The sequence below is a fragment of the Toxotes jaculatrix genome, chromosome 5 (assembly GCF_017976425.1).
Source record: "Toxotes jaculatrix isolate fToxJac2 chromosome 5, fToxJac2.pri, whole genome shotgun sequence".
NCBI classification, from domain to species: domain Eukaryota; kingdom Metazoa; phylum Chordata; class Actinopteri; family Toxotidae; genus Toxotes; species Toxotes jaculatrix.
This window is the reverse complement of record NC_054398.1, coordinates 4,906,190-4,923,381: the sequence shown is the minus strand read 5'-3', so window position 1 is coordinate 4,923,381 and position 17,192 is coordinate 4,906,190. Positions and strand designations below refer to the sequence as shown.

At 41.0% G+C, this 17,192-nt stretch overlaps 1 protein-coding gene across 1 annotated transcript in view; it reads left to right on the top strand.

Annotated features, from left to right (window-relative positions):
• Nucleotides 1-428: 428 nt before the first annotated feature.
• The window catches only part of hydin (HYDIN axonemal central pair apparatus protein), a 65,726-nt gene continuing 48,962 nt past the window's right edge, over nucleotides 429-17,192 (top strand). Inside the window, exons 1-9 of the mRNA XM_041038154.1 lie at nucleotides 429-484; nucleotides 1,450-1,578; nucleotides 2,938-3,063; nucleotides 4,231-4,350; nucleotides 4,715-4,849; nucleotides 6,037-6,236; nucleotides 6,591-6,715; nucleotides 15,298-15,499; nucleotides 16,750-16,936. Of these exons, the coding sequence (XP_040894088.1) occupies nucleotides 1,477-1,578; nucleotides 2,938-3,063; nucleotides 4,231-4,350; nucleotides 4,715-4,849; nucleotides 6,037-6,236; nucleotides 6,591-6,715; nucleotides 15,298-15,499; nucleotides 16,750-16,936 (1,197 nt within the window). The 5' untranslated portion in view covers nucleotides 429-484; nucleotides 1,450-1,476. The remainder of the gene's footprint in view (nucleotides 485-1,449; nucleotides 1,579-2,937; nucleotides 3,064-4,230; nucleotides 4,351-4,714; nucleotides 4,850-6,036; nucleotides 6,237-6,590; nucleotides 6,716-15,297; nucleotides 15,500-16,749; nucleotides 16,937-17,192) is intronic.

The following is a 17,192-nucleotide window of genomic DNA, read 5'->3' as shown; positions in this document are numbered from 1 at the left end:
GGGTCAAAGTAAGTTGAACAGAATGCAAAAGAAGAAAAAACAGAGGTCACACAATGTAATTGTCTTCAAACTGAGGTTTAATGAAATCAACCGTAAGTCTGGTCCTATAGTGGCTAACTTGTCATATACTTACCTCACATGGAGTCAGTCCATAATACGGTCTGCTGCATGAGTCAAATAGTCAGCCAACTCTTTCCTACACTGGGAAGATCACTGGATCCCTGGTCTCTCAGCTTCTGCAGTGATTTGCAGTATCTGCTCAGTGTTACATGGCAGATCCCATGTGCCTTGTAACACTGAACTTGCCCATGTGCCATGTGCCCATGTGTCCAACTGATCTGACTGACTTGCCCTTCCCCGTACAAAAATTTGTCTTGGTCAAAACATTTACTTTCTTACCTCAAAATCATTTTTTTCTCCGTAGAATCTAAATGCATATATTTCCAGCCTTTACAACTACCACGTGGGATTGGGGAGGAGGCAGGTAAACACTGATATGATCATATAACTCCTATCTTATCCCTGATTGGAGGAATTGGTGGTGTTACAGCTCTCCCCAAGTTACAACCATACCCGGTCTCCCCTACATTGTGTTTTTACTCAAGTGCCTTGAGTCAAGTAATCTATAGTTTGTATTATGTGATACTGAAAAAATAGTATTTCTTCTACACGCTTCAAAGTAGTTTGTCCCATTTTGGCTGGTGACAGTTCCCTCTTAAAACATTTTAGACGTGTTGTATGTTTTGTTGTTGTTGAGATTTAAAAAAAAAATGTAATTTTTTAAAAGTTTTTTTTTTTTTTAAGTTTTTTTATGTAGTCTAAGCGAGAGACGCCCTCACTACCATGTTTACAGCCAGTTTTTGTAAACGTCACAGCCGCTAGCCAATCAGAAAACAGTTTACTGGGAAGTGGATTGAGTGCGTTGCCACGGCAACAAACCACAACGAAGTTAACTGAAACGCTTGTGGCTGAATTTCGGGGAGTTTCAAAACTACGTTTAATTCACTTATGGGGTGGTTAATTTGGTTAATTTCTTTTTGATAGAGCAACAAAATCATTACGTTTTCTTTGACGTTAAATGACAGAAGGTAAGTGTTTAGCTAGAACTGTAAATTTTACAGCCTAATTATACAGCGAGTGGACAGGGAAATTGAAGACCCATTTCCTAAAGCGAGCCGATAAAAATAAGTGTAATTATAAGCAATTACTGATAATTTGACCATTTTGAAATAAGCGTAAAATAACTTTCCTCTAAAAGGGACGATGAGGCTCGGACTTGTTGCATTGTACGATTAAATTACTAGCTAAACAACCTCTCGCCTACACATCAGCATCACTTACCAAGCCAACATCTTTGGTAAAAGTATAAAATGTGCACTCAATTAGCATTATTCATTATTTAATCTATTCTTTTTTTCCTCTCAATGTCCTCATGTCCTTTTTTTGCAGGTGTTTGTCCTACAAAACACATTCAAGATGACAGCCGTTCAGATTCGCACAACAACAAAGTGGTTAAAGAGCAAAGTGTCCTTGTCTCACAATCAGAAACTTGTTCTGAGGGAAGACAGACCAAGAAGGGTGAGAATATCATGCTCTTTTGTACTTTCCCATTTGCCAATGCTTGTGGAATCTATTGTGAAACTTTATGGCAGCGTGACAGCTTGTAACCTCACACTGGATTAGAAATATCCAGCTAAAATTAATGAGATGTTGAAACCAGGTTTTTCTCATGAATTAACAGGGGGCCAATTTCCTGTGACTATACGTTCTGGACATTGTCCCATTCTTTTGAAGAAGCTGCTTCAAATGACAGATTGTCCTAATAATTACCTTGGCTTCTTATGGGGAACAAAAATCAATACCTGACTGCAGTGTTTTGTTGCAGTGACCTCAGCTCAGCAATTTTAGGCCTCTGCTCTCTCCTTGGCTGCTTGTATCTGCACCTAGAGTAGGTGACAAGAGTGGGAGTACTTTTACTTTACTTAGATTTTTCTTAGGTCAAAATGAGATCCACAAAGAAACAGATTATCTGTCATTACAGTTGATTATATTGATTTAATTTTTGTTCATATCACCAAAAAATATGCAATGCACACACTAAGTACAGTAATAATTAAATAATTGCATAAATTAATATCAAAAATGTTTTTATTGCACTCTGTATTTCTCTATGTCTATTGCTAAGTCCTATAAAAATCAATATACATATGATAAGATTATGTAACATTTGTAAATTAAATAGTGCAGCCCTTATATACCACAGTACGATGGTCAACGTTCTGTGGGCTGTTATGCTTGCATTTCTCCATGTAAAAAACAAATGATTTACATTTTGGGAGACATCACTATCAGAAAAGAAGCCACATGATTTTGTGCCTTTTTAAAGAATAGTGTTTACTCATGCAACTTTGTTGTCTCTGAATAATAGAACAGAGTCTATTATGAATACACACCTGACTGGCAGCTATTAAATATTGCATATTAAATAACCCCCTCTGCTACATTATTGATTTAGATACTTAGCTGAAATCCTTTTCCGATCTAACCTTGAAATAGGCTAAGTGTTGGTGTTTCCCTGCTTCTGATGCACTGATAAAGAGGTGCCAGAGGATTATGTGGAGAGGATACTAACCACACAATGCTGCAGAGGGTCCTCACTGAGGGGGAGAATATTAACGTTCTTTGAGGGCATGAAATCAGCTGATGCCTATGTGCCTGTATGTTTTTTTTTTTTCAGTACATGTGTCATAGCTGACAGCTTAATGTTGACAGCCTTCCACTCTTGTTCTCATTGTCTTTTACCCACTTTAACAGTGGCAACAGTCTTGTTTGATGTGGTGTCTCTTATCTGACTGGTGCTGCTTAGGAGATAGGAAACAGACTGACTGACTGATCTGTGCACTTAGAATAACAGACTGTGCTGCTGTGCGTTTGCAGGTGACTCCATCTGTTTACACCCAGGAGATGTTACAGTCTACAGAGGAGCGCCTGGCTAACACCAATGAGATACACCCACCCCGGATCCTGGAGCTGCTTGACATGAGCAAGTCTACGCATTACAAAGTAAATGCCAGCCAGCGTTGTGCTATCCCAGTAACTTAAAATCTTGCTGCCCTTTCACTGTCCACAATATGAACCAGAAAAAAAAACAGAAAAAATGGAAAAAATGCGTGAAGATGGCACAGTGATAGATCAGAGTAGGCTCTGAGAACTAGGATGATGAAACCAGTTAAACATTTGATATCATCTGATACTTTCATTTTTGCGAGAATAAAAGACAACACATTCTAACTCTCTCACTATTTTATCATTAATTCCCTGCATACAGAGCATGCACTGTCTGCTAAGGTCATTCGCACTGTACCAAAGCTGCTTCCCCTTAGTCAGCATTCACTAATTGATGGGCAGAGGGCAACCAATGTGACTGACTGTGCTGTACCTTTAGAGTCAAAATTTAAAGGGACTCTTGGAGCAAAAATGCCATTAAAAGTTTGTGAAATGGCTATGAAATGAATAAATGCCCCGTTCATCATAATTAGGAGGACACATTTTTGCATCTGACCCCGTTCACATTTTCTGTTGACTTGTCAAATATGCAAATGTGAATATGACTACCCTCCACTGTGGGCCACTGCAGGTGATAAGTAGGAGCAGTGACCAGCAGGATCTTTGTCGGTCACCCTGTAAGCATCATCCAGAAAGTGAATCGCACACTTCAACTTGCAGTATTATTTTCAACTTATTTGGCTGGGGCAGTACGACTCAGCCTGTGTTAACAGTCGTATAATGTCCCCCATAGCTCTGGCTTGAGGTTTCCAATGTGGGAGACAATAACCCTGATCGTGACATAAAGGGTATATCTTGGATTGGGCTTGAGAATTCACATTTACACTAAATGACTGCATGAGAAGTTTGAGGTATGGATTTCAAAAAATGTTGGCATTTTTCAGAAAGGAGGACCTAATGAAGAACTATATGGGAATTGTAGTATCCAGTGCGTCTGGAGCTTGACCCTTAATGGGGTCTAAGACAGGACCATTCAGGTTTTTTTTTTATTTGTCTCTTGGTTTTGAAATTGAAAGCACCCATGAGCACTCATACCCAAGAACTATTGGGAGCCACTTAAGTGTCTGTGACTCTGACATTACAGTAATTATTTTTAAGGAAAGACATGCTTTGATCGATTTATTTTATCGATTATTTTATGTTTGTGTTTTTTTGTGTTGTCAGTTGTCCTCGGTGGATGTGGACCAGGCGCTTTTCCAGCCCTACCCATCTGAGCTGGTCTTTCAGAACTTCACTCCTGCGCAGACCTACAAGTTACCGCTACTCCTCCTCAACAATGACATGGTGTGTGAATGAGTGATGAATAAGTAAACATTTACACAAACATCGTGACTGCTGAGGCAATGTTTCAGTCAAAAACAGCTGTGAAATGAAACAACGGCAACAACAGTTGCAGAATAGCTTTGACCTTAGCAGCAAAGAAAAGAGCATTTATTACGTGTGTGTGTGTGTGTCATGGGGTGAAGAATGATTGGAAAAAGGTCATGGGGGATTGCAGAAGATTTATTGCTGCAGTTTGTACAAGACACAAACAAATAATAATAAATAAATCATCACTTGTGTGTGTCCCTGGCTCTGTATTTGTTGCTGTGTGGAGCTTGCAATTTTATAAAGTTGCGTGATGGTTTTCTTTTTTTTTTGTATCAAGGTTTCACGACAAGTGAAGCTGGAGCTGCAGGACTCAGAGTACTTCCGTGTGGTCGGTCCAAAGAATGCAGGCAGCAAGGTCCCACCAGGAATGTCCGCTACTTTCACTGTGCTCTTCACCCCACAGGAGAACAAGGTACCAGAGACAGAGGGTGTATTGACCGCTTCATAATAATAATCATGCACAGAAGGTCAGATGCAAATATAGATACAGATACAGAGAGCAGGTTATTATAGAATTTAGATTAGATGATTAGATGCAGCAAAGTAATCAGACCTTCAGGGAAGCAGAGGATAGGATGTGAGTAAGAATGTGAAATTAGAAAGATAAGACTCCAGATCAGTGCTTCCTACTGAAGACAATTACACAGTATACCAAAAATACACAGATTAAATAAATAATATGAAAACAATGACAAATAATATCAAATAAATTAAATGGTTGCAGTTGTTTTTCATTCATATTTTGTGCACAAATCTCTTTCAGCAGCTAGGTCAGTTTCAGAAGATTAAGGGTCAAGGGTCAGGCATTGAGTTACAACCCGCACATCCTTTTGTCGTCTCTTTTACTGATACTGTGGCTGAAAGTGAAAACTGAGAAGCAAAGGTCAACATGAAATGTAGCAAATGTTAAAGGTAACATAATCCCTTATGTATGTCATGGCTGTTTTATAGTGGTCACCACACTTAATGTTTTTATCCATGCTAGCAGCGTGATTCTAGGGATGGCAGTGTCAGTCTGTCCGTTGGTTGGTCAGTCCGCCACTTTTGGTGCAGACTGAAATATCTCAAAAACTATGGACTGCTACCATCTGTGGTCCCCATACAGTTGGATGAATCTTGCTGGCTGTGGTTATCCCCTGACTCTACATCTAGTAAATTTCGGCATTTCAATAATTTGAACTGTAGTAATGTCTGTCCCTTGACTCTTCAGCCTGTACCATCATCAGGACAAATTATTAATGTGTCCAATACTTTGGTTTATTTCCAGACACCTGCAAAATTAATTATGTTCCTGTCATCCTCAATTGTTCTTTGTGTTTAGTGCTAATTGGTAAATGTTAGCATGCTAACATGGTAAACATTATACCTGTCAAACATCAAAATGCTAGCTATTGTCACTGTGAGCATGTTGATGTTAGTATTTAGCTCAATTATCTTGTGTATCTAAGTACAGCCTCACAGAGCTGCTAGCATGGCTGTAGACTCTGCAGTGCAGGTTTGTGGCTGCTTTACTATGTGGTATGCACACATGTCAAATCAGAAAATTTTGCGTGGTAATTGCCTAAATACAATGATTACTTGCCACATCTCTCCATTCAGGACTACCACCACAGACTGGTTTGTGTAACAGAGAGGGAGCGGTTTGAGGTCCCAGTCCGTGCCATTGGGCCACGAGCCATTCTTGACTTTCGAGACGAGCTCCATTTGCCCCTCTGTGCGGTGAAAGCCTCCACACAGAGGACTCAGCTAGTCCGCAACATAGGAAACAGCGTGGCCAAGTTCAAGCTACACACACAGAGGTTAGAGCATGCACACTATATTAATGTCTGCTGTGTGAGCGATTTCATGTATGACATTTTAATATACAGCAGATAGCTTCAATTAAATTATTATCATTAAAATTATTAAATAACAAACATAACTGTACGTGGTGTTGGGTAAACATTGAATTACCATTTAAAGTAATTCATGTGAATTACAATAGCATTTTGATTTCTTATGCCAGTTTCTGTACCTGTACAGAAAAACACAAGGTACCTGTACCTTGTGTTTTAATGTTGTGGCCAAGCGGTGGAAATGTATATGTATGAAACACCAAGCATGTTTTTTTATTCCACCCTGCGAAATTTCTGTTCTATTCTATTTTTTTCCAGGCCTTTCTCAGTGACCCCCACTTCTGGGACTCTTGATGTAGGTGAGAGCATGCAGGTGACTGTGGATTTCCACCCCACGACCATAGGAGATCACAGCCAGGACCTGCTGCTGCACTACCATACTGGTGAGAGTAATTCAGACCCCCAAAAATAAACAAAGCTACAAAACTGTGCCAAAAATAACTTTAAAAGGTCTGGTAATGCTAATGCCAACTGTACAGTGGCATAATTTCTTGATTTCCCAAAGTAAAAAGTAGTAAAATATTCATATCTGACCTAATCAACATATCCAGACTTTTTTTTTAATAATAAGAATGACCTTGTTACAGTGTGTTTCTCTTCAGCTGTTATTTTTCCATTGAAGCATGTTTCTGGAAACTAAATTTTAGTATACTCTACGTATGCCTCCATAGAAGAGAGGTGGTGAGTTTTCAGATGTTCTCTCTCTCTCATCTGTCAGAATGTGCTTCTCAATCTGTCCGTCTCTTTTTGTGAAACACTGTGTCACAGAAATGGATTTCATTCGGCTTCATCAAAACCTGACAGTTTGATATGAAATTGAACCATAAATGTCAGGTACTCTTATAAATATTCTATCAGCATAACTTTTTTTCTGCTTTGACACACATAAATATGCTTACTCAAAGCATTAACCTGCGGAGCGAGATTTGAAACTGAAAAAGAACTGTTGCCACAACAAAGTACATTGTCTCATGATCTCATTATATATTGTTATGGCCTGGCATACACGCGCACACACAACAAACACACACACACACGGGTGGAAGCATAGATTTTCAAACTACCAAAGGAGTTTGCATAATCAGCAGTGTCAAATGGTGTGGAACTAACAGGATGAATGTGTTTGTTATAATCACAGAGGTAAACACCATAATAAGATTCTCTCTCTCTCTGCATCAACGGTGACCCTGAAGCACAACAAAACTGCTAAACAGGGCTCACCATCAGCACACACACACACGCACGCACACAAAGCAATGGATACTGTAATTTCTTCAGTCCAGCTCAGTGTTTGCTGATAGTGACGGGCAAAGAAAGTTGTTCACTTTTGACAGATGAGCAGCCGCTTGGTTTCAGTCTGTACTTTCAGTGACATTGCACATGTGTGTTTTTCTGTCTCTGTCTCATATGGTGTTTTCCATCCACCCACATATCAGTATCATCCCAGCACAAATAGATTCCCCAAGCTGATCCAATTAACTGCTCATTGTCTCCCTTTTAATTGTCTTCTTTTTGCTTCCTGATTTAAACCTAATACACTGTGTGTATGACTGTATGTGCAGGTATGAACACGGCTGCTTTTTGGCCTCAGAATAATCCTTTAACCTCGGATATAACAGATGAGGAGATACTAACAAGCTACTTTGGAGCTTGTGTGGGTATGTGTGTGTGTGTGTTTGTGTCTGCTTGGGGCCATGAAGTCAAAGGTGAAATAAATAATGGTAATGAAAGGAAAATCTATAACACCCTCAGGGAACTGGGCTGTGAGCATGGTGGCGATTGAGCCTATGATGGCTGTGGTGTACGGTATTTACAGCTCAGTGCAGCTTTCTCCGGGGGCCTGTTATCTCTCCTCTCCTCTCCTCTCCTCTTCTCTGTCTCTGCAGATCTGATTTCTTCTCAAATTACATCTTAATGGGTTTAGCATACGCAGTAATTCACCATAATCTGTGTATCTCCAGTTTAATCTCTGGTCCGGTGATTGAAATTTGGACAGCCTGGCTCCACCGTTTTCAAATGTCTACTTAAAGCTTCATTATTTACATACTAAGGCACAGGAAAACAAGTGGTCAGCAGTGCTTGTACACTGGTGTGACTGACATTTGCAGTGGATGGTGCCATTCCATAGAATCATCTTCAGAAATGTTATTTCTGTGGTAAAATGTTTGACGAATAACAACAGAACTGCATTGTGTTTATTAGTTTAAACTGTTCTGTGTAGGAGATTGGTTCTGATGAATCAACTCACCTCAGCTCACTGCAGTAAACTAATGAATCATTCATCCTCTATTTGTTTATTCATGAAGCATTTTATTTTATTTTTTTTGCTTGATAAATGTTTGTTTTAATGGCAGCTGATTGTACAATTGATGCTCTCCAAATTATTGTGTTTGTGACAGATCTGCTCATTTGTGAGCCCATTGTTAACAGTATTCTTTAAGTGATTCAGGGGCTCTACCCGTATTTCAGCACCCAGTGGTTACTTGTTTTTGAGGGTAGCCTTGGTTGCTTTCACAACTAGCCAGACTCCTTAACATCAATGGCAAAAAGGAAAAGCTTTTGACTTTTGCTATACGCACACAACAGAATCAATTAAAGGTAAAAGGAGAGGGTTGTTTCGAAACATCAGTAAATGGCTTTTATCCTGTTCAGAAATCATCTCATGCAAAAATTGTGTGAGGTGATTAAACTGGGGCTTAGACAGTTAGCTCACCCCGTTCTGAACACCCTACATGTGTTCAGAGAATGGTATAGTGATATAGTGTCAGTCACTTTGCAAATTGGATCCAATTCTATACTATACTTCACTATAATATAATATAATTATAGTAAATTTCTCATTTCATGAGTCTTCTATATAAACCCTGGCAGCAACAGCAAACAGGACTGGCTAGGTTGCTGCAAGGCGATGCTTCAGTCAGAATCAGGTCCTGACCCAAGCTGCCCACATTAAAGTCTCCTCTAAAGCAAATTTCAGATACACAACTTCCCTTAAAATTATAGAACGATCCCGTGATGTTTAACAAATACAGTAGAACAGCTGCGTGGTGGTATGCAGAAAAAAGACTTGAGTTCATTCTTGTTAGATATCCATCTCCTGAGTAGATCACCATTTTTACTGTGTGTGTGTGTGAGAGAGAGAGAGAGGGAAAATTCAGTGGCATGCTGACACAACAGTCATTCTGTTATCAGTAGTAGTCCTGAAACTCAACCACGACAAAGTCACCTTGTGCAGAAACAGCCCGTTTATGATTGGATTATAGTGGATAAGAGCTGAATTGTTCTGACTTCTGATTTTTATTCATCCATTTGACTTTATCATTTAATTATTGTGATGCCATTCACAACAGCAGAAGCAGAAAAGATAAAAGATTTATTTGAAGCTCTTTAATAATGATTGTTTTGAGTAAAAAAAAGATATCTGTCTGTGGATGAGTGATTTTGTTTTTTCTGTTTGTGCGTTCTGTGAAAGTATTCTTTGTTTTTTTTTCTGCCTGTTTGCGTGACCTTAAAGGAGCAGGGGTGCTCTGTTGCTTTGCAAATAGGCAGGTCCGCTGAAGGAGTGGCAACAGTGGTGGTGTTCAGCAGCATTAAGCTTTTATAATGGGAGGGCCAGCCCAAGTCCAGAACACCACTTACAGCCCATCAAGAGACTATCATTTTTAATTTAGCACCTTTCCCTGACTCCCTCACTCTCATGTATGTTTCACGTCAGCGTGTCGCAAAAGGCTTTACTCTGCTGAGGGGCCATTGGAGACTTCAGCATGGGCTGCCCGACGTAGCCTGTCGTCGGTGCATGTGTGCGTGTTAGTGTGTTGTCTGCCAATTTGCATGTACAGTACACCATAGTGCTTAAAGCGGGTACACACTGCGTCTTTATTTCCTGTTGTCAGTTAAAAGCCAGGGAAGCTTTGAAAAATAATAGTTTACTCAGGTAACTTGTTTTCCATTATTAGTGTGTTAGACAATCCTTGTTCTGTCTTAAAAGTGAGTAGAGACTCTGTGCTGCTCCAGTAACCTCCCCTCCCTGCTTCCCTCCATCACTCCTCCCACCCTGCCCCCCTCCTCTGTCACTGCTGCTGATATAAATGAAAAGACAGACAGCTCTTAGGGAGCACTGAGGCATCTGCTTTGACAGGGCTATAGCACCGAGGGGACTTGAGCACAGCAGCCTTTTAGAAAAGCAGCACACACACACACACACACACACACACACAGCAAGCAGCTCATAAACAAACACACATTCTCAAATGTAAGTACAAGCATGTGATGTGCGTCCACACTCACACACACGCTGCAGAGCTGCAGTGTTTGTGCTGTAATCAAAGGTAGCTGAAGGGGTTGAGGAGTTCTTGCTGTGCACGCAGAGAAATTATGGGAAGAGAAAGCGAGCGGGGGGGAGGGAGGGGTTGGTGGACAGCCATGATGAAAGCTTAGCAATAAGCTGAAGCTCTCCCTGCCTGTCAACTGCTGTCACAGAATCCGGATGCTGGGAGATAATTGCTTTTCTCTCCGTATTCCCCAATTCTTCTTTTTCTCTCCCCCTCATTTCCTTCTATCACTCATCTTCTGTCCTCTGTGTTCTCTTTTCTCTCTTCTGCTTCATACGATGATATCTCACAGTTTGGTAGCCTTTCTTTCTCGCAGAGTGAAAGCAAAGAAGTGGCCCTCCCGTGGACCTGGGCCAGGCTTTTTTGTATTCCTGCTCCCTGCCTCTAGGTTCATGATGGAAATCTCAGTGATAATTAGCCCGTTTGAGGCAAACATGAGCACTCCTTGAATTCTAAAATGTGTTCTGGCTGTAGGGCACGCACAGTCATCGTATAGATTTTATCAGCCAACATTTGTCACAGTCTGGTTTGTTTTTTCCCTCCACCAGGATTGCTGGTCAGTTTGTTGTTGATGCATCTAAAAGCTAAATAACTCACACTGGGCCAGTTGTACTGTGACTGAGGCCTTCATGCTGCTCAGAAATGAGGCATCTGAAGTTCCAATTAATCACTCCTTATCACTTGTGTTAACGCCCAGGCAGAGATGGATTTAAAGCTTTCTGTTCAGTCTGCGTTGAGCAGGACTTGAAACCTAATGGGGGTAACTCATCTTGTGGAAATTCAGCACATTTGCTTTTTACTGTGGGAAATCAATGTTTTGAATTTGTCAGATTTATCTTTGAGTCTTACTTGTCTTATGAATTTCAATATATTCATTGATTTACTGGTGTTACTGATGTTACAGATCCTTGATCTCAGCTGAACGCTCCTCATTAAGTAATGAAGAAAACAAATATGAGGTTGAATGAAGAAAACAAATATATAATGCAACTCAATTTGATTTGCAAATAATGATTAGCTTTTAGTTTTTTGATTTAGAGATGGCTATCTGGTTAGCTCAGTTGGTAGAGCTCAATCTCTTGGGGTTGTGGGTTTGAACCCCACTCCGGGCGGCACCGCCTCCCATGGGCCCACCACTCGTGAGAGGTGCCATAGGACTTCGGTGCTTTGTGGACTGGGCGGCAGTCGCCCCCGCGACCTGGTCCTGGACCCAGATAAGCGGCAGATGATGACATGACATGATTTAGAGATGATGAAACAGTTTAAGTCCATTTAATTTGAACTGAAATGTGATACTGAAAGAAATTTTTCAGTATCCTGGTAAAGAAGAGGAGGTCAGTCCCTGCTGCCATCTGCTCTCTCAGTTTTACATACCCCAGCCCGCACCATCAATAGGAAAGGAATATAATAGCTGCAGCCATTTAGATGTACAAATGTAGACATGTCGATGGTGCCTCCCACAGGCAAAGAAAGAAATAGCTTCTGTTTCAATCAATCAATCTTAGGGGCCGTTTGGTAAACTCCAAGCATGCTGTCATATGGATTTTACTCAAAGTGGCTTCTGTCGAGCCACTCTATCATAAAGGCCCGACTGATGGAGCGTGCTGAGATGGTTGTCCTTCCAGCAGGTTTTCCCATCTTTGCAGAGGACTTTTGAAGCTCTGTCAGAGTGCTGCTGGGTACTTCGTCACCTTCATCACCAAAACCCTTCTTTTTTGGTTACTCAGTTTGGCCAGAGGGCCAACTGTAGAAGAGTCCTGGTGGTTCCAAACTTCTCACATTTCAAAATTATTGAGGCCACTTTTCCCCTAGGCACACTCAAAGCTTTAGAAATGGTTTTCTACCCCTGCACTCATCTGTGCCTCACCACAATTTTATAGTAGAGGTCTGCAAAGAGTTCTTTGGACTTGGTTTGATTTTTGTCCTGACATGCAGTGTGAATTGTGGCGCCTTACACACACAGGCGTGTGTTTTTCTAAACTATGTCCGATCAGTTCGATTTGCTACACGTGACTCAGTCAAATTCTAGACAAATCTCAAGGATAATAAAGGCAAAGAGGATGCAACTGACCATGATTTGGAGTGCCACAGCAAAGGGTCTGAATGCTTTTGTAAATGAGAGGTTATTGAGTCTATATTGAGGAGCAGGAATGCATTGGAAATGTTATGCATTTAAAATTCAATCTATAACACATTAAAGTGTGATAATCGAAGGGATCTGAATACTTTCTGAAGCCACTGGTTCTGCACTGGTTTGAAAAATATAGAATATACAGAAATATAAACAAAATTTAAATGACAATCACTTTTGTTACACTGTCTACTATTTATAAATTCAGTCAAAATCAAAAAGCACAAAATTTCTCTTATTGTTGGCTAAAAGGCCAAAAAGACACTCAAACAACTAATAAGAAGCTAATGATGATGATGTTTTACATTGAATACCAATGTCACTTTTTAGTTAAAGTCAAATAATTTAAATCATTGTATCAACTCCAGTGGATTTTAAATAGTCAAAGAGAAATACAGTTCAGCATCTGGCTGTAAAACACCAAATGGTAGCTTGTAAAGAGTTTCTAAATTCATTGTAAGCGATGTCAGAAGCTATAAACCACATTCACAATAGCTATTGAAAGACATTTATGACACTAATTAACTGCAGGTGGCAAAATTTCAGAGTTGTATACTTTCTTCTCCTGTTGATGCTGCAGGCTGGAGAGGAACTGCAGCCCTGAACCCACTAACACTGCAGCGTTTCAGCTGGATGAATGTGCTGGGCCTCCTTTTGGGCACTTTGCATCAATGACCCTGTGTTCTTGTGTATTTCAGCATTCTTAGATTCACATCAGTGGCAGTAAACTAGTGTCATTTCAGTCCACAAAAGTTTTGCACTGTCAAACCTGAGTCATGTTTCTGTTACTTGGCCAAAAGCAGGATTTCCCTCAGTGTCCTACAGAGCAACTATCAATCCTCCAAAACGTTTGCTGTGTGTTGAATCTCTGTTTTACCTCAGTCCCAGTGAGTTGGGTGCTCATTGTGTTTGGAAAGGAACAACATGGGAGAATAAATTTGTAGGTAAGAAGTGATTAATAGCAAGTCTCCATCTGTGTTTTGGCTAAGGACAAATGCTGAAAAGCACATCAATCACATTAAAGTGAAATGCCCATTGGACAGCTTTTAGATGACTAAATCCTCCATGTCACTTTGATCACAGTATTTATTACTAGTAATTTTATTCACTAAGATGTCTGTGTTTTAATTGGAGCGAGGGAAATGAATTAATAGACATTATGAACCACAGAGACACACAGAGAGGAGCACCCTGTAGAGTTCAGAGCCCACAGCTCACTGTTCAGAGTTCAGACCTTCCCTTACACTGTATTCAGATGAGTACCCTGTGTGTGTTGGGTTGAACTAATGCTGGAAATTTGTACCTATTTGAAAAATGCAACCTCTGCAGGCGTATAAACATAAATAATCAGAGGATAAGCAGTGTTCTTCGACAAGCTAAAGCTCCAGTCCTTCTGATTTGAATGTAAACAAACACTCACTAAATTTACATAAGACCTTGTTCTTGGTGGCTTTATACAAAACTTAGTTTTGCATCTTATTTTTGTTGCTTGTTATTGTTGCTCTTTGTCTCACTGTTGGAGGTGTGCACACTGTGATGGTGGCACCAGGTTACTACCACAGAGACTCATTAGATGTCCTGCTAACCATTAAGAACTCTGTCTCTTGTGGTTTGTGGGTTTGAAACTTTACCCCAGAGATCCATATTTTGTAATGTGCCATGCTGGGAAATCATATTAACCTTAAACCTACTACATTATAATTTAAACCTTTCGCATTTATTTCAGCTTAATGTATTTCACATTGCTGCAACTCAAAAGGCGTTGGCAGCATAATAAAATAAGCTGTTTTGGGTGCCAGTTTTCCCTTAAAGACCATTTTAATCTCTCTGTGAGACTCCTTTTGAGGCAGATTCAGTGTTTCAAAGCTAGACTTTGCAGAGTGTCCTTGACTGCACTGTGACTTTCTCGTCTATTTCCTGCCCACATTAGGCCTGAGACTCCCAGAGGAGCAGCAGTGGCTGCTCAGTGGATAGGGTTTTGTTGTGCTGGGCTGCTCCCAGCTGAAAACTGTATGTACAGTATATCAGTGTTAACTGTCCCTCTCCCATGCAACAACACACTTAGGGCATTGCTCTAAGAAGGAATTAGCTCCTAGTTAGCGTGCTTCTTAAGTAAGTGGCAAAAAGAAAACTAGCTGTCCTTCTGGTAATGTGTAGTTTTGCAAACATGGGACAAAGAGACAAAATTATCAAGAAGACTGGTGACAGACTTCTTAGACTGAGACAATGAGATGTGAGTTGTTATACAGCAACAACATAGTGTGGTCACAGTCTTCTGAAGTGCCACCCACATCTCAGATGTTTTCAGGAATTCAGTGTTACAACTAAGTGTTTAAATACATTGAGGAAAAGAATTGCACTCAAATCTTTATTCTTTGTCACAAATCATGTGACCCACCCCAGGTAACAATTAATAGCTCATAATCAAAAGGCAAAAAAATATACATTTGTACTTTTGTCTGTGCATGAATGTGCGTTTGAACTTATGTATCTGTCTGCTCAGGTGAAGATGTGTACATCAGCTTGTACGGAGCTTGTGAGGAACTGAACATTAATCTGGAGCCCGACTCCGTCTTGTTGAAGAAGACTTACATCTCTCTGGCCAACGTACACACAGTGTCTCTCACCAACAGGAGTGATATCCCTCTTCGGTACTGTTGGTCAATGTGGCCCAGCCAGGAAGAAGAGGACCTGAGCTTATTGAGGTATATGTTTGTGCATGCACACCAAGGGGGGAGTTGTAGGTTTTAGCAGTGAGGATCACTTCCGCGTTCAAAAAGCTGCAGTTCCTCGGCTGCCGCTGGGGGCTGGCTCCAGAAGTGAGCAATTCTCCATTGACCCCCATGTTAAAATAGGCAACTTTTTTCTTTGTACCACAACCGTTTTAGTGTTATTTAGGCTTAAATTCTTACATAGATTAGGCCGTGGTTACGTTGAGTGACAGCCCCATAGACAGGCACTGGCAGTTAGCTCTTTGCTAAAGCATCGGCTGGGCTAGGCGGCTACATCCAGAGGCCTACGGCTACCTCCAGCGGCTGACAGGGGCAGCAGTTTCCGTGTTTGTTTGCCAAAGTTCGGATAGGTTTTTGTGACAGTATGGCTTGTTGTAGTGTAGACTGTACTAACCGACCGTCGAAGGAGTCTGTGTTGCAGTTTTTTCGGTAAGTAAATTTCTCACTATTTTACCTGGATGTTTGCAGTAATTAGCATGTATTAGCATATTTTGCCGCTAGCTTATGACTTAATTGCCGATTTATGGTCGCTGCTGATACAGATAGAGGACCGGAGCAGCTAATGTTAGGAACGCTGTTGCGGTGTGTTCCGTGCTCTCAGAGTCCGTTTTTTGTGGGAATACTAGGCTACAATTTTATTTCGTCTCATTTTTCTGTTTAAAAAGTCTGACATTGCATGGACAGAGCAGCTCCGTCAGTAAGCGGCTGCTAATGTTTGTGTGCTGCTGTAATTGTAAGTGGATAGTAGATGGAAGCAGCGGCGAAAGCCGGTAAATATTAAATATTGGTTCTCGGCCGGATGACCCGTAGCGTAACCGCCTCTCTGCCAAATATGGAAAGTACACTCCCACTAAAATCCAAGATGGCGCAGCTCAAATACCCATGGTTTGGTCACAAAACCGACTCCCCGAAACCAATGGGTGACGTCACGGGTGCTACGTCCATGTCTTACACAGTCTATGATGCACACCAAAGGGACACAGACAATACAAGACTGTAATTTTGAACAGTTCAGGCTGTGTAAGATACCCTTCCTCCTCTCTCTGTGCACATGTAGCAAGTTGAATTACCTTCTGTGCTGTATTTCCTTTTTACCAAATCATGTGTTGCCAGTAATAGCTCAGGTGTCCATCACTTTCTTTCTGTTGGCAACTCTTTGTTTTTCTCCTGCCTCTTTTTCTTTCTGACCCTCCTTGTTTCGCTCCCTCCCCTCCCCTCTCTAGGGAGAGCTCAGTACTCGAGCAGAAGCAGGAGGATGAGAAAGAGCGGCTGATTTTTCAGTATGCGTCCGACACCACAGCGATCCATCGCCTCCCGCTGCTGGCCAGAGCCCTGCAGGAATGTAGAAGCCAGGCTGCAAAGGACCACCTCCTGGCCCTCTCACACAGCTGCATAACTGTAGAACCTACGGTGTGTTTGTTTGTACCTGTTTTCTTGTCTTTCTTGTCTCTATCCTCTCCTTCTTGCAGCCTGGTGGCTGCAAAGACAGAGATGAGTCATGAGAATCTGTTGTGGATTCCCCCAAAAAGATCAGACCTGAAATTAAATCTGTCGCAAACCTCAAGATTCATCTCTGTTGTTTGCATGTAAATCCAGTCTGGATCCTCAGAAACAGGAGGGTCATCCCATAGATAGGCTTTAATTGTGTGGCCTGCCCAAGGAGTTA